At 40.6% G+C, this 25,201-nt stretch overlaps 1 protein-coding gene across 8 annotated transcripts in view; it reads right to left on the bottom strand.

Annotated features, from left to right (window-relative positions):
• Positions 1 to 25,201, bottom strand: part of CARMIL1 (capping protein regulator and myosin 1 linker 1) — a 195,416-nt gene that overhangs the window by 12,127 nt on the left and 158,088 nt on the right. For 4 of the 8 annotated variants that reach the window (XM_061448954.1, XM_061448955.1, XM_061448958.1 and 1 more), the window contains 6 exons: positions 15,508 to 15,525; positions 11,374 to 11,440; positions 10,868 to 11,064; positions 6,660 to 6,766; positions 3,961 to 4,393; positions 157 to 235 (listed from right to left, as the gene is read on the bottom strand). In XM_061448954.1, the coding sequence (XP_061304938.1) occupies positions 157 to 235; positions 3,961 to 4,393; positions 6,660 to 6,766; positions 10,868 to 11,064; positions 11,374 to 11,440; positions 15,508 to 15,525 (901 nt within the window). The remainder of the gene's footprint in view (positions 1 to 156; positions 236 to 3,960; positions 4,394 to 6,659; positions 6,767 to 10,867; positions 11,065 to 11,373; positions 11,441 to 15,507; positions 15,526 to 25,201) is intronic. The other 4 variants (XM_061448956.1, XM_061448961.1, XM_061448957.1 and 1 more) reach the window with 1 other exon arrangement.

Raw genomic sequence — 25,201 nt, 5'->3', positions numbered from 1 at the left:
AAAAGTGAGCTTGTTTCTTATCCTTTTCACATAGTGTAAGCTCATATTTCACTTAAGCAATTGTAGGCACACAACCTGGAGAAGGAAGTGAGATTTTTGAGGTTAAGCATTTTGCATTTTCAAAAAGAAGCTTATACCAGGACATTCAAACTGTACCTGTGCCACTTCCATCCAGCCGTTCTGAGCACGTCGTGGTGTCAAAAGATTCTCTGGGAGTTGTGTCATTTCCAAGTTTCTGAAAGAGTGAGAAAATCTCTCATATTAATAATGTATCTGTAATTAATACAACTCAGTGGTTCTGTTAGGGTAAAAAAAGCTCTTATTTGGAAGCCATAAGGCAGAGAAAGCAGTGATAGTAATAAATGGCAGATTCTCCTTGTTTCTATTGCAGCTCTTGAAGATCTAAGCAGGAAGAAAACTGCTACTACAGCAGTAGCAGTACTAACATATTTTACACAACAGACCTTACTTACTGAAAGGTGTTTAAAGCTGCCCATCACAAGCACCAGTGGATGCTCAGCACCTCTACAGAAAGGGGTCTTCTTGTTCATGTGATGGATGGTATACTGGCTAAGTCTTATATTCTCAAAAATAGCTTTCCTAACATCCTGGCCTCAAAACAAAAGGTGCAAAGACTAGCTCTAGCCTAAGTAAGCTTGAAACCTGCGTGCTCACTAGAAGAAGCTTAGATAGGCAGCTGATGGGCTTGTAAAAGAGCCAGCCTCCTTTTAGTGTCTGACCTGCAGGAACATTATGCTTTGTACCACTGCGTGAAAACTCAGGTTTTATTAAAATTTCTTGGCTGTCATTGACATTTTGGCTAAATTCTCACCTTTCCACCTCCACCTAAAGTAAAATGTTTCTTTGTAAGACGGTCTTGAGTATGTATTTTTGAAGTGAATAGCACTCTCTGCTTAATTTTTTTTCTTCCATACCTTGGTAAAAAAGCTTTTGGGAACTGAATTTGCGACAATTTCTTCATGCCTGTCACCAATATACTTTTTTTTCTATGTAAATATTGAAGATACATGCATAACACTTAGCTACAGTAAATGACTTAAGACAGTTGTATGACAATATGAAAACTAATTTCACTATAACTCCTGCCTCCATCCCTAGTTATGGGACTACTGGGGAAATCAGACCATGTACAGAGACAAGTACAACAGCCAGTGCTGCCATCTGTTAGTGGAGTACTTAAAAATGCAATTAGGATGTTACCCTGTTTGGCTACCTGCAATACACACATTACAAACTGCTTATAGTCCCAAGAGAACACTTAATACTAGCTACAAAACTTCAGTCTGAGAAGCTGTCAGTCATGTCAGATAAATGCAGGTGAATTTATTACGTAGATAAATAACGAGCAGGCCCTACTTTTAATAGGAATTCTTGCAAGGTTGGGAAATCCTGCAGAGTTGGGTACCATTGAGAGTGAATAAACAGGTTACAAATGATGGTCTGCTCCTAGGTCTTGCTTGCGGTACTTAAAAACGCAGTCTGCAAACACTAGATGGAGCTAAAAGATAGTTTTATGCATGGCCAAAGACTCTACCCTTAATGCCAATTCACACACTGTATTCTAAGCAAAAGAAAACAAAAAAGCATCTACCTACCATCTTTCCATCTACTGTGCACCTGCTTGTATCTGTAACAAGACTGCGGTAGGGTATGAATGAAATAGTAAATTCCTTCTGGCTTTGTTTGCATGTAAAATAGCTCAGAATATAAGCAGCCATCTGTAGCTTAAAGGAAAATACCATTTTCCATCACACTGGAATTCTGATAAATTTGAAGATGGTAGGGAAGTTGATGTCATACCCATCCTAAACAATGTAAGAGCAGTAGGATGCTGTCTTCTGTAGCTCAACCATCCAGATACTGTATGATTTTCACCCTTGTGAATATCATGAATAAAAGTACAAACCTAAATTATTCAATACTGTGATCCAGGATGAAGTATGTGAAAAATTCTTTTGAACAGCAGTTCAATTTTGTGTGGTCTTGGCAACATTAAGAATGGATAACTCGGTACCCTGCTGTGTACAGATTCCTATTTCAATTCTGTTTTCTTCAATTCTCTTTAAATAGTAGTACAAAAACCCCTCTATGTTTATATTCCATAAATATGATAAAACCAAAAATCTAACAAAAAAAATCAATAATAGTTTCTTGAAAATTAAACCTTAAAGAAAAAGAGGGGCAACCTTTCCAACCAGTAAAAAAGCAAAGGGTGGAAAAAACTGGGAAGAGGCAACTTTTCTTTTTGATAGATGAAACTCAAATTTTCAATCAATGCTACAAAGCTGCTCATCAATCACAGAGCACTTTTACTCTGCCCACTTAAGAAAAAAAATTACATATGCTAATATTATACCTCAGTCACATTATTCCAGATCTGAGTAACTCTAGATGACAAGTGTTAAGAACTTGAAGAGCACCAAGCATACACTGTTTGCAGTTGTAAAAATGTACATAATCTGGAGTAGCATGGTAAATTTAAAGTTACAGGCAGAGCATAACACTCTCACTTAAAATCATACAGCATTTTCCTTAAAAACTTGGTGTTTTAGAAACCAGTGGGATTATTCACGGGCAATACTCAGCACCAATGAGAATGGCAGAAATTGGTCATTTCTTCAAAAAAAAAAAAAAATCAGTTTTATGCTGAGGATCCCTTCAATGAACCATAGGCAACTGTTAATTTGAATCTGCTTATTACAAGACTCCAGTGTTTGCAGGAATGGTTCAGGTATCATGGCGAGAACTTTAAACTACAAAGAAAGACAGAATGAACCTGCAATGTATTAAAAAAAGGAAAACACAGCAAAGCTTGCAGATGAGCTCTGTCATAAGGTAACAGCTTCCAAATGACAAGGGATAAATGGTGGGGAATGGAGAGCATCCAAGTTCCCTGTATGCTGAAAAGAAGGAGAGGACTGAAAAAAGGTTGATCTTTTGGTAATTTAAGAATATGGCAACTGCAGCTGGGATGATAATGGGGAAGTTCAAAGGCAAATGGACATAAGGCAAAATAGTTTGGCCTAAAATGCTTCAGAGTAACACTAGGATATTCCACTCCACACGTTTGTAAAGTGAAGCAAGGTTCCTGCCCAGCATCAGCACTTCACAGAGGAGAAAATTAGAGGGTAGTGGAGGGAATCCAGACAGATAATTTGGAATAGACCAATTTTTTTTTAGAAAGCTTATTTTCTTTGAGTGTTAGCTTTGAAATACAGAAATTGAAGGCATAACAATAATTAGATGCAGGGCAAAAAGGATGTAAAAATGAAGTGCATAAAGAAAAGTATCATCTGAATAGTTGTAAACAGTGTCACGAAGCCAGATTTACTTCTCTGCATGGAATATATAATTTAAAATACAGTACATCTCTCCATCTTTCTACATCACCTTCTAAAAGAGAAGAGTACATGCAGCTACCACTGTAGTTCACTCTGCCGAACACTTGAGATACTGATGTGCAGGGGGCACACAGTAAGACATCTGTCCTAGTTTTACCTTTTCCAAAGCATGTTTCCATTACACATGAACAAACCACACATCATATAGAGAGAAGACTTCCACGCTGTGCTTACTAGTTGCCCAAAAATTTCTCTGTAACGCATGTAAACAATTACGTGCCCTCTTCTGTGCTTGTGATGGCCTGACATAAAGCGCAAGAGCTGGTGTCACCTTCTCCACAAGAGGAAAGTACAGGCTTAAGAGCGGATTTCCTGCTGTACCTCCACATTTGCAGCCTAGCCCTTAGCCAGGGTATTCATGTTTAACCAACACAGCAGAGAGCAAACCTCTTGCAGAACACCATAATCCCTAGTGGAAAGCAGGACTGATGTGCCAAACCCCAGGCACCAACCCTTGTAGACCCAGTCCACCTCCCCTGAAGACACTTGGCTCTTACCCATTTTTGTAACAACTCAAGAGAAATCAAATTGCCTTCACCTTCTGAGCAGACGCTGCTCTCTTCTCTTGCTTGGCTTTCATTTCTGCGAGAAGTCCACTGCCCATCACCTGCACGCCATACCTCCGGCCTCCTTGTGGGCTTCCTTTGCTGTCACCCCTCTCGGCTTTTGCTGCATCATCTGTCTGTGCCTCCTCCAGCGAGTCTGGCGTCTTTAACTCCTCAGATCGCTCTGTACCACTGTTCTGCTCTGCCGGCTTTACCTCCTTCTTGTTTGTGTCCACAGCTGGACTTTTTGCAGCAACCTTGGGTGAGGAGGGCTCCTCTGCCACCATCACAGTCTGGGGACGTTCAGATTTGGAGCCTCTTGATTTGATTAAGTTAAGGAAGCCACTCTTCCTTGAGTCCCTTTTCTTCTTCTCATCGCCTGCTTCACTGGGTTCACTGCTCTCTGAACTTTTAGCGGATGGTCTCCTATTAAGACATAGACATTTTAAACAATTCTCTACTCCCCTCCTCCCTCTCTTTTACACAGTACCAAATTTCTTCTACTGGGCAAACCAATCTTTTGTGTGACCCATACGTTGCTCTCAGCCAAGTCATTAGCTGGTGTGTCTAAATTACAAACTGGACAATTAACATTGATCATACCGTCTTGAGGATTCTTGTCCTGGCCTTGTGCATGTACACTGAAGAGAGGCAACTATGTCATCTGCACTTGGAACGTCGCTGTTTCCAATGTCAATCAGCTCTACCCAACCTGCCTATGCACATCTGTACTGGGTTCACATGACAGTATTTTGGTAGTGTGTGTGGGAGGGGATCTAGAGGAGTAACTTCTGTGAGAAGAAACTGTTAGAAGCTTCCCCTGTGTCTGATAGAGCCAATGCCAGCATGTATGTTACAAGCAGAGTATTGAGAGGAAAGCTGGGTGCATAACATGCCTGCATAAGAACATCCTAACTGGAGAGAGAACCACCAGTGCAGCAAACCACAGCAGCAAACAGGCATGTCCAGGGATGGGCACACAAGGATAGTGCAAGTTCATAGTGATATCTGAAAACGAGTGGCTGGCAGGCACCCAGGGGAAGCACAGGAGGATGCAGTAGTCTGTGAGCACCCTGAACCCAACCTGGCTAATCCATTTTTCAAAGCTGCCATCATTTAACCACTACACATAGTGTATCACACATGGCTTCACATGTCACTGTTGATAACTCACGCTGACTTTAAAACATTTGCTTTTCTTGCCACATCTAGTTACCCACTAACACCTACCATTCCTTAATGGATGTCACATACAGCACAGAAGCGGTCATTCCAAGTTGTCTGGAAATCAGCCTCGCTTTCTCATTTATTTATGCAAGTATTTGTGTGTGTCTCTGTATGTATATGCACAAACATGCATGAATACAAGAACATCTAGATTTGTGGTCCTGTAAATACACAACCAGCTACAAAGCAACTGTATAAGCTGTATAATTCTTCTACAAAGCTGAAGGAGATATATCTTTCAGATGAATGAATTGTCTAAATCTGGGATACTAAACCTTGATCAAACATGTCTTTAACGTGTTTCTGAATCAGCTTAAATCTACTAAATCATCTACTATTTCAATCATCTATCAAAACATTGCCCAGCAGCAGTCCTTACTAAACAGAGATGCCCATGTGCACTACTAGCACTGGAGAGGAGATCCTCAACCAATACAAAGCCCTGCTCCAGCCCTAATGAGCTCCACTGAAGAATAAAATGAAGGCAACTGAATTACAGAAATACACCTGAATCAGTAACTCCCATCACACAGTATATGTCCTGGGTTTAGCAGTAGCATTCATTTTTCTCCTTCTTGGTAGCTGGTGCAGCGCTGTGTTTTGACTTCAGCCTAGGAACAGTGATGATAATACCGATGTTTTCAGTTGTTGCTAAGTAATGTTTACCCTAACCGAGGACTTTGTGAGGCTCATGCTCTGCCAGGGAGGAGGGGAAGCCGTGAGGAAGCAGAGATGGGGCACCTGACCCGGGCTAGCCAGGGAGGTATTCCATACCACAGCACGTCATGCCCAGGGTAGGGGGGAACGGGGAGTTACCCGGAAGGACACGGGCTTCTGGGTTGGACTCGTTTCTTGGCCGGTGGTATTGTATTCTCTTCCCTTATTATTTTCCCTTATCATTGTTGTCGTTGGTGGCAGCGGTGGTGATTTGTGTTGAACACTGGTTACTGGACTGTTCTTGTCTCAACCCGTAGGAGTTCCACTCTTTCGATCCTCCTCCCCATCCCTCCGGGAGCAGGGAAGGGGAGAGCCCCAGGGGGGGCCTCGATTGCTTCCAACCCAGCACCACTCACTGGGAGTGAGTGAACAAGCTGTCTGGCTAGAGTTTAAACCATGACAGTTCTTTTTGGGCACTCACCAACCCAGAAGTCAAAACACTGCACTGCACCAGCTACCAAGGAGAAAAATTGACTGCTACTGCTAAACCCAGGACAGTATATTAAAGCAATTTATTACAAAGTAGCAGTTTTTAAGGGAGGGTAACTGAATTCACAATGCATTGATTATCAAGATAATTTCTGCCTTTGACTACAGCAACCCTGGATATTGGGAACAGAAGTCAAACACAACATAGAAGTGCTATGTGCCTGTCTACCAGGATGGTTTTTGCTTGTTTGGTTGTGGGTTGTTTTTTTTTTATTTATTTTTAGAAAATTAAACTTAAAAAAAATAAATTTGAACTTACTTTGAATCCATTTTTGTCACTTTCTTAGTGAAAAATTCATCCACGCCTTCATCCACTCTCCCCATGAGGCCATTCTGATCACCTTCTGGAGGTACTCCAGCAGATACCTGAAGGAAGAGAACACTTGCTCTGGTATACAGTAATCTAAGCATACTTGCTTCAGTGATAATAACTGAGAGTTAAGACATTATAAAAATTGTGTGAGCCAACCAAACCTCAGTGTGGACAATGGAATCACCACTGGAATTCCCCTTCCCTTCAGTGAGGGCAGGTGACGCATTCCATCAAATGTGAAGCAACCCAGAATATCAGTGACAAATTGCATACTGCAGTGCATGAGATCAGGCATTGAATGCCTTGGGCTTATGAGAATAGATCAGTAGTTCAGCTAGGAAATTAAAAAGGGAGTTAAGACATCCTGATCATGTGGTGACCTGAGGAGAACATTTTTTCAGCAGCTAGCTGTACCCCCATTCAGAGAAAAAACTTATGTTCTAGATTTTGGATTTAGAGATCCAGAAATAGAATTCCAGCAGGCTAACAAAAAGCCTTTTATAGTCCATTCAGTCCAGCACTACTAGAAGCAGAGACTCTAAATACAGAATCAGGTGTTTCACTTTAGGAACTGAACACAGATATTTGCTGAGTGTCTGAAAACGGCGCACCCACTCCCCTTTTTTGTTTTCAGTGCCCACATTTTGAATGTGGGTGACAGAAGCACCTAAACCAGGCTGATGTAGTAATACCTGCTGATCACAAAGGCCCTGTGAAGATTAGCTTGTGACTCTGTAGCCTCCTGAAGATGAAACATGCTGTCTCCTGGGAGGATTTCTCATGTGGTCTGGCTCCTCTATGTGGCTTTGATGTGGAAAACTGCTAGTACCAGTAGAGAGAGTTCCTTCCATTTAAATGCTGTATAGAAACCTCTTAGGTGACTACAAAGGACTCCACAAGACCCAACCCAGCTGTATTCTTGGTAGTACTAACCACCAGGTATCGGACTGCCACAAAATAGCAGGGTTTGTAATTTAAAACAATTTAAATCAAGGAATCTCTTAGTTGCCACAATAACTAAGAATAATCCCAGCTTCTCTTTTCAGCTGGAATGCACACTTTTTTCTATACCTCTAATAAGAAAAATGAATACTCTTAAAAGCTGCAGTTAACATCAAACCCAGACTCCATTAAGCCAGGACAACGGATGTGCTTTGACACATGCATGAAACTTCTTACTCTTCACTACTGAACCTCATTAGAAACCAAGTATTTACTTTCTTATCAAACAACAGTTAATATTTTATGAATACCTGCTGCAGCAATGTAATACTGATCTGAAAAGAGCCCACCTGGAATGACTCCCTTGTTGCCAGCTAAACTGTGTATTTTCTATTAAAAACCAGTTTATTCTAAGAAGCACAATGACTTCTCAGACCTCCAACTCTTGCCACCTTTGGGGTTTTCTGCAGAGAACTTGTTTAGCTGGAACATCTGACACTAAGCAGCAATGCATATGCTAACATCTGGGTTGGTCACACCAGTGTTGCTTGTCTCAATGTAAATATTTACCTCCTCAGTCAAAAACAGCTGACATTGACGTTTCAACCAAAACACATCAACCAACAGTGGCTGACACATTTCAACAGAATGAGACACCATTTAATATTGATACTGGAACCCTCCAGATAGTAGGAACAAACATGGAAGTATCAAAGGCAAATGCATCTCCTGAAGGAGAAGTAATAGAAGAATCCAATGATCTGCAGCAAATGAGGTCTACCTCAAAACAGAAACTAGTTTGTACATGAAAAGCAACAAGTTCCTAAAAATGTCCTAAAGACATACACAAATGTTGAGAGCCTAATAAGGTCCTCAAAGCACAAGATTTTCCTAGAGATATTTAATGTAATGCCCTTTAGTGATCAACATTCATGGAAAGGACTGAGCTCTGGTTTATGTTTTACATTCCTAATGCTAAACAAACCAAAATAGTTTAGTTTTCATTTGTCAATCCTATTATTTTTCTTAGCCTAGGTTTAAAAGTGAGCCTTGTCTGTTTCTTTATTAAGGAAAAAAAACTGGCTTGGAAGCAGAACTAAATAAAATGAATCACAATCTCTTGCATACTTCCGAGATTCACCTCTTTGCTGTACTAAATCTTCACACACGATAGAGGAACTCATGAGGTTAAGATCCCACAAAAATCTGAACAATAAACAACTGCTTCATCGTACTGCTTCAAAACTACATGGGGATGAGTGGTGTTAATGTTCCCCCTTTTTTTTAATTCCCTCTGAACACTCATTTCAGTAAAAAGTGTGACAAAACTATAAATCTTAATTCTGCCCACCCACCCCATGTTAGCTTTCACTCCTCCCTTTTTTCTCTTTTTCCCTTTTTTCCTCCTTACATTTTTCAGCAAAACCAGAGAAGTACAGCTCTGACCATCAGAGACCCCTTTAATCACTAAATGGAAATAACGGGAACAGCAAACAACCCTACAGATCTGCTTTAAGCATTAGAAAAGGTCAAGATTTTGCCTTGCTCATTTCACGTGCTTTTCCTAACCACTGCTTTCTGTAGTCTCAAAGTGACAAAACCAGAAGCAAATGAATTCTGCAGACAATGCCTCATGATATTTTGTGCATTACCTGTGAAAGCTCCAACTACCTCCAAAACAATGACACAGTCCACTCATTATTCTGGCCTTCAAAATTCAGCTGTTTCATTTTTGGAAGCATCAAAGCAAACACCTTAAGTCTTTCAAAAAGTTGTTTAGACTTGTTATGGGGTCAGAAATAGTAAGGAATTAAATAGTCCATAAAAACAAGACAGGGACAATTAAGTTTAAGTGAAAAAAGTTTCTTTCAATTTCTGCAACTAAACAACCCCGATTTCCTAAGTAATTCAATGTGGATGAGCATTCCCACCAGATTGCACTATCATGGGAAGCAACACTTTTCCTCAACGAGAAGTAAGCTTTTTGTTTCTGTTGAGCAAGATATTGCATGTCCTAGTCTCATGCCTGGTAGTAAAGCACTTGCTCTCTCCCATGCCCCCACTCCTTCCAAACCCCTGTGCAGACGGCATGGGATGCATTGAGTAGTTTGGAAGAGAAGCAATTGTAGCAACTGGGAAAACACGCGTGTTCTGCATAACTGAAACTGGAGGAAGTAAACACAGATGTGTTTTTACTACGATGTGGAGAACAGTCCATCCTTCTGCTACCTCTACCCTTCCCCATATAGCACAAGGGAATGGAAAGTTGGCTTGAATATCCCCCTCTGCTTGAAGGTTTCTGCATTTCCAAATGGTGCAAAAAACACTCTATCACCTGATATGATCTTTCCAGCATTAGGGAAATTTTCAGTGGTCTTCTCCGTTGACAATTCTTAGCAAGCAGGAGAGGCCACAGGCATTCATTACTAGGCAGCATAACTCAGAGAAGCAATGGCTGCCCCTTGATAAGGGTTACTTATCATATCAGCTGTGCTCTGTTGCCATGAGATAGCTCTGTAACTCCTCCAGATCTGTCCTTACATACCCTGAGGACATACCACCACAGAAATAAATCTTTATTGATGTGGTATGCCAAGGAAATGGAACTGTGGGAACTCCTCACACATATTCCTGGGTTCACACCAATGCCTTTTGTAGACACAGTGCTCTTCTGTTTTGCTTTTCTAAGGCAGGCTCCAGCATGAAAAGCAGATCTGTGACTATGTAGATTTGCTGGCCCAGACACCATCTTTAGTTAAGGAGCTGTGGGAAGCTGGGTGTCACAGAGTAGCTCCTCTGAGAGCTGACAGAAATAAAAATTCATGCCAAGTTACCATGTCTTAATGCAGGCAGAAAAAAGGATTAAGACTTAACAAAACCTTGCAGTATAATTGAAAAGTCTCATGATATTTTGTGCATTTCCTGTGAAAGCTCCAACTACCTCCAGAAACTGCTTCCATGTAAAAACAAAAACAAATGGAAAAACAATGACACATATCCTGGTTTTAGGCTGTGTCAAACAAGAGAAAAAGCTTGTAATAGAGATTGCTCACTGAAAGACATGAATATCAGAAGAAAAATTAAGTAGTCGCTTATGGCTTTTAAAACTTTAACAGGGGACTTTAAAAACTTGCATTACATTGCAAGGCCTGACTCATGGCAAAAAGCAATCAACAGATGACATCGCCAGCAATATTTTAATGTGGACTCACTGCTGCTTGGCTCGGCTGTTGCTTTTTATTCCTTTTGGGCCTTAATTTTGTAAAGTGTTCCAGTTTTCTCCCTTCTTCTGAGGGTAACTCTGAAATAAATCCAGAAGTTCGTTTGTCCGGCCTGCTGGAAGGAAATGGTGGGTCTTCTATATGGATAGGTACTTCTTCCAGTGCTTTATCTAGATCAAACTCCATTTCTAAGAGAAATCAAAACTTTCTAATTAGAGTTAGCATGCTACTTAAAACAAAAGACAATGCCATTCCTCTCTTTTGTGGTAAATAGTTATAAACACATTTAAAGAACTCACGTTTGTGAGCAGACAGAACACTGTGAGCAAATATTTACTACCAAGTACACTAGCAGAGTCACAAACCAAAGCAACCAGTGTGGGCCTCAGATGCAATCCAGAGAGAGGGGGAGTCACCTGTGCTTTTCAGTCAAGAACTACCTACTAGAATCTCAGGCAAACAAGGAAGGGAAAAGGTTTTAAGATATTCTCACTTACCAAAAGCTCTGGACACTGGGCGGAGCATTCTACTGTGGATGCTTTTCCTTTTTGATTTAGGAGTCATCTATCAACATAAAACAAAACAAAAATTACCCTAGCAGACAGAAGACGTGACAAAACACCCTTTCTTTTTTATCTGACAAATCAGTTCTTCAAGCATGCATGTAATTTCAAGATATGGTTAGGTTTAACACCAGGGGGGAATGTCTTTTTTTCCCTCCCCTTCTTCAACATGTAGAACTTTTTTCTAAATTACCATTTTGTTCAACTCCGTTTTGAACAGAATCAGGGAGATAAGTTTATTCTTCCCATTAAAACCACAGGCTGTACACAGGGTGGTTATTTGATTTGTCCAAGCATTAACGCATTGATTCCCAACTGTAAAACAAGGGAACTATTAAAACCTCACCTCTGCATTTGAGATCATGAGGCACAGAAAACTGAATTACTTTGTCAGGTACTGCACAGTTAATGACAGTAGCAGGGACAGTTTCCTCCTTGCTCTGACTTAATTTTTGATACAAAACACATTTCCCTCAGTTCATTTGCTAGTGACAAGTGATTAAAATTCAGCTGTGGACACCACCACACAGCTCACTAAACTTCCTGAGCAAAATGCAGTCTTGGAGCACACAGACATTCTTCAAAAAGAAAAAATACTGTGTCAGTGTTAGCAATATCTCCAGCAAATACTTGACTTCCCTGGGCTTTAGATAGGCTGAGAATAGGTGGAAAGTTACCTCATCACAGAGCCAATGCAGTTCCTGAAAGGTATGTGCTATTATTCTTCTCATGTTCACATTCCCAGAAGAAAAGAAGTATTTTGCCTTAAGAGCACAAATACCCAAGACTTAAGACCCGAGTTTGTTATTTTTGGAAAAAAAATTGCCCTTGTTTTCTTGCCTGCACTCTTCTGAAGGTTTGCATGGCAAGAAAGACAGGTTTGCTACATGCGTCACCAATTCCAAACCTCCTAACCTTAGCCCTGTAAGACTTTCAACCAAAAAGTTGGTTTCAGGGTTTCTAAAGAGTTATTTTAAAATGACTCAGCTCTGCAAAGACAGGCTCCTTTTGTGGTACTTGCTGGCTTTAGTGACAATCCATATACTTGCTAGACTTAAAGTCTCATGGCTTCAAACCTGGACTGTCCGTCAGGAAGCTGTTATAGCTCAAAACTCATTAACAGAATTGTTAATTAAGTTTAGTAGTATCAATTATATATGAGCCAGAAAAGATATAGTTGGCATTGACATTTCAGACAAATCATGAACTGTTAAGATAAACATCTGTTAGTTTTCATGTATGGAAAGTTCAGTGCACAGACTTACATGTACTGAATTCATATTCCCATCCAAAGTAGTCAGGAGGATTATTATGCCACTATTCACATGCTCAGGATTATGACAGACTTTCATAGCAGGAAAGTTATTACCCATCTTCTGAAGACCAGAAAAGAACTTGAAGACTAGAGAGTGAATAGTGATAGCATTGTCTGCACAACAGAGCTCTGTTTTTATTGCCATGCATACCGCTGAGGTAAAAAGAGACAGGTTTCCACTTCCACATTTGACAAGCATCAGCAAATGATACAATTTCAAGAACAACCAGGAAATAGCTTGCCACCTGAGCTGACTTACCCTGAAACTAATGAGGAAGGAAAATGTTACTGCATCAAAAGGTCAAACATTACTTTCAGGGTTACCAATAAATTAAATGCAGTGGATCTGATGGCAAGTGGCTGCAGAGGTGCTGAACTTTTTCACTCAAAATTGCAGTGGGTTGTGCAACTGATAGGCAGCTGGACAACATCTGAGCTGCACACCTCAACAGCTGCCAATCACCCAAACCTGAAACAACCACAGGCATCCACACCTCATGTAAGGAAATGTTGAAGCCATTCAGCATTTCGGGAACAGCAATTAGGAGTCACCATCAGTAGTCCCTGGTTTTATTTCCAGCCATAGCCCAATTCTCTTGTCAATGTTTACTTGCATGCATTTTGGTCTGCTGGCCACTTTTTTGGGTGGTGCAACTGAAGATTACACCTAGTAGGATAATGAAGCAACTCATGAGCTAGAGAAGGTCAGAAAGTAGGGCAGAAAACAAGGCTGATAGGAGACCTCAAATCACTCAGTAACTTCACAGCCAGTATTCAGAGTGCTCCTGGATGAAGACAGACAAGCTGAGAGCTGCATTGGCCCAGGGCAGCAATGCAAAACAACACAGGGCAAATTCTGAGGTTCCTGTGTAGGGATTTAAGCACTCCAAGACATCCCTAAACAGCCAGGAACACAATGATTTCATCTTCCTTCTCAAACAAGAAAATGCCCCCAGATGACCCTGCAGAGCTTGTGCTGATGCCCATAAGCTGGTTGCTGGACCACTGCTGTAACTTACTGTCTGTCAGCTTGGCATGATCCATCAGCAGCTTGGTTGCTGGGGATAAAGGCAGAAGGATAGAGATGCCTCCCATTCGCTTTAACAGCATGAATAACAGCTATACATACACTTTTATTTGAAAAACTGCTGTTTTCTAGCCTATTTAGAAAGTGCACAGATGAAAGGCTTCTTGCCAAGTGAACTTTCTAGATCACACACAGAGCAAAATGGGTCAAAGCATTAATTTAAATAGGCCAGTGTGCTCTTTTTACAAAACATTAGACTTAATCTCAGCTTAATATTTCCACACAGTATGCTACAGCAGCACAGCACATGTCATTACTAGAGGAGATAGCTGAATTCTTAGGAAGAGATCTCTACCTCTCCCTAGCCTTAGACCCATTTCCCACAGTTCATGGAAGTAGTTCAGGTCTGGCAGATGCACACTTTTTGCCTTCCCAGCATCTCTGGCCACGCAAGTACAATGCGTCTCTCCTGCCTTATATTTCACTCATGCCCTTTACTGTTAGTATCAACCTCCCGTCCTTCACTTCTTCCACATCTTTCATGGGCTTTCAATTTTAGCATAACACCTTCTGAACTTCTTCCTTGCACTTCTGTGAGCATACTGTACGCTGCCTAGCAGAACAGATATAAACTGCATCTCTGAGTGCTGGGAGACACTCTTTGAAGTCTGTGCCACTGAGATCTCTGGAGGTGGCTCCACAAAGGAACCCTTCTGCAGGAGATGGGAGCCAGAAGATCTCCATCATGCTCCCAAATAAGGGCTTATTTAGTTAGACACTCTTCACATGTCCCACCCAACTTTAAACTCCCAGGATCTCTCACCATGATCAGTGTCTCAGGTTCCTCTCTGCTGACTCCCTTACTCACAAAACTACCTGGGCTCTCCTGAGGTTTTTCTTTTAAATTATATTATCAACTGTGGAAGAACACTAGTACCTTGGGAATTAAAAACAACAAATAAAACCAGTCTGAGTGCTATAAAGCAACGTGCTTATAGCAGCAGGTTCTCCAATACTCCACATTCTCTTATTATACTGATGTTTGAAATTACTCTCAGTGCTAAGGGATGTGATCATTTCCATGTTTTTCTCTTCCTCATCCAAAGTAATTTATATTCAATTCTATTAGATACAGGGATGTTCTGGGACCCTCCTGTCACTTCCCTTTCAAAAGATTTCAAGCAAACTAATGCACAATTTCCTCCTCCATCTTGAAATTCAGCTCCCTTCAACTCTCCTTCCTGCAGAAACACTAATGGCTAAGGGTGACAGCACAAAAGGTGAGAACAGGAGTCAAAAGCTCAAGGTGATTCAACTGGATAAAGAAAACACAACTGACCAAACTGAGATAACCCCTGACATCTCTTCCAACCTAATGGCAAAAAAGCCATAGTTTATGCCCATTTTTAAGCCATTCTTTCATTAAGCTGGATGATGATTATCAATAGATTTTCTGAGCACCAATATTTGTGCTTATGAATCCAACATCAGCACTCTGCTTTGGTTTAGTCTTAAAGACAAGGGATGCTTTAAATTCAGATGGTATGCTAAGCTGAAACTTTTTGTAAAATCCAGTCTCACCCCTGAACTGATGCCTATTTCATTTGTAGGTGCAGAGGGATGACACTACAGTCTCCCAGGAGATTTACAAGGCAGTACAGAGGCAAATGGAGCACAAAAACGTAAACCAGTAGGCCAGAAACAGCAGAGCTAAAAAAATACTTACACTTGTACAGCAGAGAGTCTCCATGCAGCAAAAAAGAAAGGAAAAAGAATATGAATGGGGAAGACAAAGCAATAGCAGTTCTCAGGAAAGGAGGCAAAACCAGAGTCACCAAAATAAAGAAAATTAAAGCCAAAACACTGAGAAGTCTTAGCAGGAAAGGTGACATGCAAGAATGGGGCAAAAATCCCTTGCATTTGGAGGGCTATACACTTCATTTTTCCATGTTTAACCTATACTGGGACAAATTCAGGTTTTCAGAGGCTTGTTTCCAATACATGGCACTCACCAATGGTGCCAACCTGCCACCTACTGTCCCCCTGTAATGTGGTTTTAATTTTCCCGGCATCAGGAGTGAGAAAACCCCTGTAATTCTGTTATTTCCTAGTCTGAAGGAAGCTTCTAAATTAAAAATCTGCAGTTTTTTATGGAAAGCAGGAAAAGAAGGAAAAAAAAACCCAAAGCTTCTCTCGAAGCAATAAAAAAGGATGCAAGTGTGTTCTCTTGAGGTTTATATAAACTTAAGCCAAAGCAACAGTATTTCTCTTTCTTATAGGGAGGCTTAGAGGTGCAGGCTTTCGGCACTTTTGGCATATTATAAGAAAGTCAGCCTATGAATAGCGCATGACCTTCCCTCTCCCCTTGAAAAAAAACTAAAAGAAAGGAAGCAATGCCGTATCCCATCTCGTGTGGCACGTAACCAGTCATGCCCTTCCTTAACTTAGAGTAATAAAAATCAATTATTATAAATGTGGTTTTGTCTTCCAAGTTGAATGGGTACTACTGCTGTAACAACACTGCTGGTATTAGCAGTGTGTTTGTGGCAGAAGTCAACAGCCACTGTGTGGATTAAACTTCAAGGCAAGGAAGTACTGCATTTTCAAATGGATATCGCACCGGCATTTAATTATCAGCAGAGAAAACAGACTGTGCATAACATGAACTTCAGAATGTAATTGTTGCGGGGATATTAAAGTTGGTTTTTCAATGCTTCGACATTTTCAACAATAATGATTCACTTGTCACAGTTCATACACTTAAGGTTAACTGTAGCTTAAATTTTTAAGATATGATGGGCTATCTTTGAATAGCAAGAACGGTGTTCTTGCACACAGCTCCACTTCCTCTTTTTTCCTGCTGTCCTCGGGTTTGGTTTGATTGCTTTTGTTTGTTTGGGGCACCCTTTGTTTGTTTTTTATTTTCTTTTACCTTCAGAAACTTTGGTTTTATGCAGTTTTTTTCAGCTAACAGCGGTACAGGCAAACCTCCTCATTACTATCATTTTTGTATGCTGTCCACACACACATACACTCTTACTCTGCTTCCCTGCCAGAACCCATGTTCTCTCTTCTCTTGCCTATCTTCTGTAAGATTCACTAGGGCTGCCCTGAGGTTGCTGGAGAGACTGCAGAATTCAGAGAGAAACATTTTAAAAATAAATTTCCAGCACATTTCAAAGATAATCTGCACCATGGTTTCTCTCTCAGACAGCATCCATGCGTTCTGTGTATTTAATTCAGGGGTAGGAAAAGTACTTACATTATACAAGCGGCTGGAAAGGTGATTAGGACCAAAGTGCAAAGTGATACGTATATAACAGGAAGCAATCCCAGGATTTGGGGGAGTTTACAGTCTATGGTCCTGATCCATCGAGGGCTTACGGATACTCCTACTTTCAACACTTTAGTGATCTCACCTAAGTGAGTGTGACTACTGAGTTGATTAAACCTTAAAAGGTGCTAAACAGCTTGTGAGTGGGGGTAAGGAGGGAGAAGGAGGAGAGGGAGGCACACAGCAGGCAACAGGTTAGACAAGGAAGCACCACCAAGCAAAGCAAAGCCTAAGGGACTTGCCTGAAGACACCATGGAATCTGGCTGCTCTGCAGATGCCAGTCTTCAGACCCTTGAGATACCACAGACCATGAGGCCACCCAACCCTTCCCTTCACTTCACTTGCACTAAGCATAACTGCAAAATAAAGTGGTCTGCCTCCCAGTGTACACAGGCCATCACTAAAGACAAAACACCAGTCCACAACCAGAAATCCCAACCAAATTCACGCGAGCAGAACCAAATCAGGGAATTGTAACAATGTGCCGATGTGCGAAATGGGAATGAGCTGTCAGAAAAAAATATTTGGAAGGATTCTTCCAGGACATTTTAAACCACTGCTAAATTGTTTCAGCTATATGTGTTTTATGGGGTAAGAAAGAGGAATAAGAAAACAGCATTTTATCACAAGCGCTTGCTATTTTGTTTTGCTGTAAGGAGTCCTGACCTGTAAAACTGCCATGACACCATTCCAGTCAGTCGAACTTCTTCTAGTCTCTTACCTTTGGCAGATGTGTTACACATCTGTTGACTCATTAAAATAAATAGTAATAAAATCATTAATAATAAATCAACTTCAGGTATTCTTTATAAATCAGAGCAGTAAATTGACCAACCTTGCCTTTTTGCATATTAATCTTTGGACACGCAGCTGTCTCATCATCTGTATAGAAAGCCTCAGAAACAAGATAATCCATACTTGAATATAAGGGGTTTACTTGTTTATTTCCTTCCCTTCCTCAAGAGAATGAGCTGTGGTTCAGAATTAATTCAATTAGTCTCATCTAAAGCAGCCTGACCTTTAGAATACTTTGCACAGCAACATTTTCTGAGAGAAAAGGAGTAGCACTGCAGTAAGATAAGCTCAACAGATTTGCCCTTAAGCTCATTTCATTTTACTAGCCAAGAAACCTTTGCTTTTCTGCTTGCTGAGATGTGGCTCATGTAATCTTCAATATTTCACCAAGCATTACAATATATTATTTTAATAAATAATTCTGCTACTGCATTTTTCAAGTCATGTAAAATTCCTGCTAATAAATATTCCTGCATATAAATATCCAAAGCTTTTATTATGAAGAGTAAAGAATTAGATGCATGAATTAAACTGAGCAGTTCTTAAAACTACTAAACTGAATAATTTATTTCATGTTCTGAATTAGTAGCCTGCAAGGAACTGTGCCTGCAACTACCACTGCAAGAAAAAAAGCAATTCTCCATATCATCAGCTCTGTATCATCAGTTCTGTTTTCTACTTGCTCATGAAGAGGCTAGCAGCATCTTCTACAGCAGCTGGGCTTTAAGATGAGCAAAAAGGATGCTTCCAGCTGATTTATTCTAGTTAAAAACTAAGTGTAGAACAAATAGCTGCTGCAGGTCAGGTGGCACAAACTATTTCTTTAAGCCACCACAACCTTCTTGCTTGTGGCTGTTCATTACCTTCAGCCAGCAAATGCTGGTGCAAAAATTACTTTGTTCATGAGCCAAACTTCTATATAGTAAGAAGAAAATGTTCTTAAACTCAGAAAATACAGAGGGGTGCACAACTGTCTCAGATATTCTTTGGCAATTCTTTAAAGACGGCCACCATATGTATCTGGTACCCCAGGGCAATAACATCATTAAAGCAAGTTTGAGGCAAGGTATTCATGAATGGAAGCATTCAAAGTCACATGGGACGGGGCTTTAAGCAATCTGAGTTAGTGGAAGATGTCCCTGCCCAAAGCAGGGGGTAAACTAGATAATCTTTAAAGGTCCCATTCAACTTAAACCCTTCTATGATTTCATGAATGGGGACTGTGCTATCTGCCTGCCGTAGAGCTTCCCAGGACCGAGAACCAACTGCATGTCTGCTTCCTCCCAACATCCTGGAGTGAACAGATACCAAAAGGATAAGTAGAAATCCAGGGAGAAAAAAAAAAAAAAATCAGTCATCTTCCCACCATCGTTAGACCTTTTGGGGGCAGACCTGCACTGAAGCAGTGACATTTCAAAGGAGAAACGCTACAGGGAGATGCATCACATTCAATCAGGCACAGTTTACCCTGGATGGGGAAAACCCAGTACTTGAGCTGCTGCTGTTCTGTTCTCTTCTCATTTAAGTTTATTTCAGACATCTTTCCGGCATGCACAGCAAATCTTTATACCCATCAGACTTTGCGAACATAAAAAAAACCAAACCCAACCTGCAACCTTCTGAGCTTTTAAGTCCTGTCAGGAACTACTATAACAAGGTATTTCCCTATTAAAACCAGGAAATATCTTGATAGACAACAAGTAAATATTCTAAGACCCTACATGGGAAACAGAAATACCTCAGTAGAGTATTTAAGTTTTGTCTCTAAAACAACCTAACAGAAGAGGTCAATCATAATTACCCAAGACAGGATAGCAAACTCAAAGGTTGGTCTATGGAGTGCCAGCACTTAAGTGTGATACATGATTTAAATAATGCTGCTTGGTCAGACAGGCATGAGGCACTGACACTTCAATCACTTTGTCTATCTTGCATATTCCTTTTTCTTTAACATGTGCTCATTGAAGATTTTTTTTCACCAGTTCAAGTGCTTTTAGTTTCAGATCAGTACTCCAATCCTGTCACTACTGACCTCAAAAATTCACAGTAATTTGATCTTTACTCACATGAAGTAAGATCTTACTGCAGAGATACACCCACCACTTTGCAATGAGGCTTTAGCTGACCTGAATAACATAGAAGTGTCTGTTTACTTCTAAGTTTTCCTCTAATCTGAGAGAGATGTTTTGAGAGGAAGCTTGATAGATTTGCGAATAGGACTGCATGATGCAGTTGTCAGTGACAGAAGGGATAAGATTTGATGACTCAGAAGCTGTCTTCTACATTTTTGGCACTATGTATGCTTGATTTTATGTAGTTACTTAAAATTCCTATTCACGTAGCCCTGCTCATCCTAACCTCCTTTTCCTTGACAAAACATAGCAAAATCTAATGGTAATCGACATCCACTTGCCCTAACAGAGACTTCCACTCCCCTCTTCCTATAAGCGCTATGCTTTATCCCAGAAATATGAGGTATTGATTTTGCAGAGCAAAAAATTACAAGCCTCCTATTCTTCTGGGTGAACTGAGAACCATAAAGTGCACTTAGTGCACGAGACAGACTCGTGCATATGCTATTTTCAGCAGGCTCTCCATGTTTCAGAGTAAATAAGACTCCCCCATACAGTACAGATAAGTAACTTGTGCCAAGTTATTCATTTGAGACACTGCAAGAACCAAAAAACAGTAGAAAGGACCATGCAACCTATATAGAAAACTCCTCAAGCACCTGAGATAGTCAACTTGCCAGATATTAATTGAATCAAGAAGCATTATAGCTGCAGACAGATGTGTGTTACAGAAACAGCACTATTTCAGGTTATTCTCCTGCTATTTGTGGTTGTTCTTCTGCCAAAGATTACAGAATCAAGATTTTGTAACAACTCCAAAGGAGCTCGTGCTAATCTGCCGTGGGAATGTGTGAGTAGGTTCTTATAAACAGAGGCTGTTGAAAGGTGAATTCTGTATCCATTTGTGCTGAACATCAACTGACTCCACAGCTCTGCTGGTAAAGGGGATGACAAAATGCCCCCTGATCCAGACTGTGTAAAGGGTCTTTGTCCTCAAAACCTGTTAGCTTTACCTGAAGTAGGTAAGTGATCCTTGCTGCTGGCTTTGTGGATGAGTGCTGACTGACACTGAACCAGGTAGGGATAGTCACCTCTCTCATCTGGGTGTCCAGGTACAGCCTGCAACAGCTTGCTCGTGTCTGATGGGGTGACTCTACCTGCAGCCTAGGTATTCAAATGCAGTGGCGAACGGCGGGACTGAGCAGTCAGGGCTCCCACTAACTGTACACTGCATAGCTACATGTTCAAGAAGACCTTTCTGTTTGCCACAGACTAACATCATAGTAGTAAACTCCCTCTTAAAACCACTGCAGGGAAGTTAAACTCGCAAGATCAGTGTTTCAGTGAGTGCTTTGTAACTGAGCTCTCCTTTCAACATGGCTTTTTCACAACATGTGAAATAAAATGATAGAAAATCAGTAAGGCAACTACTGCCACACAGGATGTAACTACTTTAGTCTAGCTACAGATACTGCTGACCGAGAAAACTGGATGGTGCTCTATCTACACTGACTTATGGATGGTGGCAAATGCCCTGTGGGGGTGGTTGCAGCAATGGAAGCAGAGCAATTGGCTGTGCAGAGGTAAACCCATCTGGGCTACTGCATTGTGGTGAGAGTGTAGAACGTGGTGGTGAAGGTATGCCATGTAGATGCTCATGTATATTTTAGAGGGATGGCCCATTGACTAAGATACCTGTGTGTAGATATCAAGACAGGAAACATGAAGGTGATTAATTGGGAGGTATTGGAAAGTGTAGGATCTGGGCATGACATTGATGGTATAAAATAAGGGGTGGATATTATCCTGGTTTTGGCTGCGATAGAGTTAATTTTCTTCTTAGTAGCTGGTACAGTGCTCGGCTATGGTGGTTTCGATTTAGGATGAGAATAATGTTGATAACACAATGACGTTTCATTTGTTGCTGAGCAGTGCTTACACCAAGTCAAGGACTTTTCTGCTCTTCGTAACACCTCAACAGCGAGTGGGCTGGGGAGCACAAGAAGCTGAGAGAGGATACAGCCAGGACAGCTGACCCCAACTGACCATAGGGATATTCCACACCATAGGGCATTGTGCTGAACAATAAAACTGGGGGGGGGGGGGGGGGGGAAGCTGGCTGGGGGACGGAAACCCGCCTCTCAGGGACTGGCTGGGTATTGGTCAGTGGGTACTGAACAACTGCTTTGTGCATCACTTGTCTTATACATTCTTTTATCATTATTTTCCCTTCCTTTTCTATTCATTAAACTGCCTTCCTCTCAACCCAGAGTTCTACCTTTTTTCTGATTCTCTCCCCCATCCCACTGTGAGGGAGCAAGAGAATGGCAGTGTGCTTCTGATACAGAAGTGCCACCGTGCAAACAGAACACTCGGCTGCACTTCACAATTCTCGTTCTAACCTAAGCAGAAAACAGAATCCTATTTTACACTACTTTTTTTTTCTTAAGATAGCATGTAGTGCTTAAGACATCATGTAGTGCTTTAACAGAAGCAGTTTATTACAGCCTTTACTTCATATTGTGCAAATAATGTACCCTAGATTTTCAGAGACGGCTTTGAACTCTTAAGAAATCTCAGTTGGTTTAAACAAAACATACTATATATCAATTAATTATCCATCATCTCCTTACACTCAGAGACCAAGATAAAGACATTGAAAGCCAGGTTTCTCGTAAAGCATTTCAGCTGGGAATATGTAACCCTAATAAGCCTGAAAGTGACTGCACTTTGTAGTCTATACAGGTAACAGGCATTGAACACACACAGATAAGGACCTCCAAGGGCAGCAAGGATGCTGCAAAACTGTATCTAGGAATCCAGGAATAGATAGGTAACATATATTCACAATTAAAATTGATATAATACCGATGGTGAGGCTAAACACACAACTTACAAATAAATAAGGGATTTGCAGGTTCTGCAAAACTGTCACACTGGCTCTCTTCACCTCTTACGTTCTCAGCCGTAGCACTGCATGCGTAGGGAAGGGCTTAGGGAGCACACTGGCACTGTGCTGTGCCCCTCCTGGTGATACTTTCATGAACTGTCCTGGTTTGGGGTGAGTCAGAAATATTACTGGACTCCCACTGAAGCAGATTTGCTCACATGCCTGTGATGAAGCCTTTTCAGAAGCCAAGAATACTCTCGCATACCATAATGCCAATTCCTAGCTTCCCACAGGGTGCTGTATTTACTACACATCAAAGGCCCATTTCTGCTAATGTATACAAGAGAGAAACTCATGTGTCACAATCAATTTAATCCAGCATTCATCCAGGCTGCTGCCTTTGCCTTCATCCCTGCCTGCTTGTTCTTGCCGCTCAGGATTTGTTTTGTAACTCAACCAGGGGACTAGTCTGGCTGTAAACAAACCTGGGAAAGAAATCCTCCATAAAAAGCTTAATTTTCAGCTGAACCAATTCCCACACTCAGTTAATAGTGAGCCTGTGATAATACCAGTACAGGTGTGAGGGTGTGGGCAAGAAAGAGTGAACTGTGTACTGGGGAAAGTGGAAATGCTCTTTTCAGCAAGAACAATGATTTTTCCTGGATTAAGCCAGGCACAGAGCTAGAGCTTTATTTATAGCACAAGAGAACAGGGAATCCAATAGGAACTAGGGTGTTACTGCAGTAGGTGTTTAGTCTTTCATCCAACAAGCTGTCTATGCCTGAGAAAATTCTGCTGCAGCTGAACAGCAATGGGAATCAGATGTGGAAGAGCTTCAGGGCATACTGGAGAATATCTGCTTTATTTTCATTTCCTAGAGTATCAGCGCACATGTAAATGAGTCTGTACCATGATTTTCTCCTTCCTCCAGTGAAAACAACTGAAGGGGTTTCTGTTGTTTTAATTCTGTTTTGGATGAGGGAGTGGGGAGAGAAAGCTTCCAGGTGGTACTTTATGAGTTTTATTTAAAATACAAAATAAATTCAGTTCTGGTGTGGTGAGAGAAATTTCTCCTTTTTCTCTGAAAACACTGAGGTTCACATGCTCCTTGTCTTTCAGAACCCATGGGTTCATAAGTCTTCACCTCAATACTGGACTAACCTGCTAAATCTTTGACAATGGCTAGTTAGAACATTCCCAGGAAAGAAACATACACCATCAATCTATAGGAGTTCTGCTACTTCTGCAAATTTTATTCTCCACTGTACAAGTGAAATCTGTTGCTCAATAAAGACTAAAACATTAATATATTGCTCATAGCCTATTAAAACAAAACCAAAAACAAAACCACTAAACAAAAACAACAACTGTCCTCCATCGAAATGAACCATTTCTACGGTTAAAATTAGAAATAGATGAGAAATGGCCAAGATTCAGCATTCATCAGAGGCAGTCATTTTCTATTAGCTACAAGCATTTTTGCAAACATGTAATTTACCATCCAAGCATTTCAATCTGACACTGAAAGGCCTTAAAGAAGATTTATAAGCAGACTGGTGTATTACAACCTACAATTCCTTTATGTGTTTCAAACAATTTCCTACCATACCGCTTCATAGTGCAAATAACTTCTGCTTTGCTCTAAAAATGATACTTATGGCAGCTGTATGCTTGTTACTATCTACAGCGATGAAATTATACTGCTGAAATGGATATTTGAAAGATGATGAGTACATGGATTTCTAGTAAAAACCTATTTCTCCTAGAACTTTTATTTAAATAGCGACTCTACTCTTGTGATCTCCTGTTTGCACTCTGAAAGCCAAACAAACATTCCAACAGCTAATTAAAAAAAACCACCTTAGAACATAATTGTTAAACACAATCTAACAAAGATGCTCCATTACCTTTTGGTGGGAAATTGAGCACTATTTAAAATCTCTCACTTCCGCAAAGAACTAACGGCTGTGACAGGATAAAGTACAACTTTATGCAAAATTAAATCCATTAGTATCTACCTAATCAATTACACATGCCAAGATACATGATATTCAATCTCAGTAAAAAAAGGATGCTTTATTTAAAGTTAGTTTTAAAATGTATGTATTAATTTAAAATGTGTCACACTTGTCATAAAAAATTTAGAGAAACCATCCTATTTGATGAAGTTAATTCATGACTGAGTCTAAGCTCTGAAAATCAGGACATGATTCTTTCTTTAACCTGAGAACAGTAAGTAATCTTCTGCATAAAGGTTTTTCTTTCAATCTTACTTGCACACAACTTTTATCTAATTACTTATTACCATCAATGCAGCCCTAATTAAAC

Source organism: Pezoporus flaviventris, unplaced genomic scaffold (genome assembly GCF_033815535.1).
Source record: "Pezoporus flaviventris isolate CSIRO_AGI_PZ_B2104156 unplaced genomic scaffold, CSIRO_AGI_Pfla_v1 ptg000007l, whole genome shotgun sequence".
Taxonomy (NCBI): domain Eukaryota; kingdom Metazoa; phylum Chordata; class Aves; order Psittaciformes; family Psittacidae; genus Pezoporus; species Pezoporus flaviventris.
This window is presented reverse-complemented; position numbering and strand designations above follow the sequence as displayed.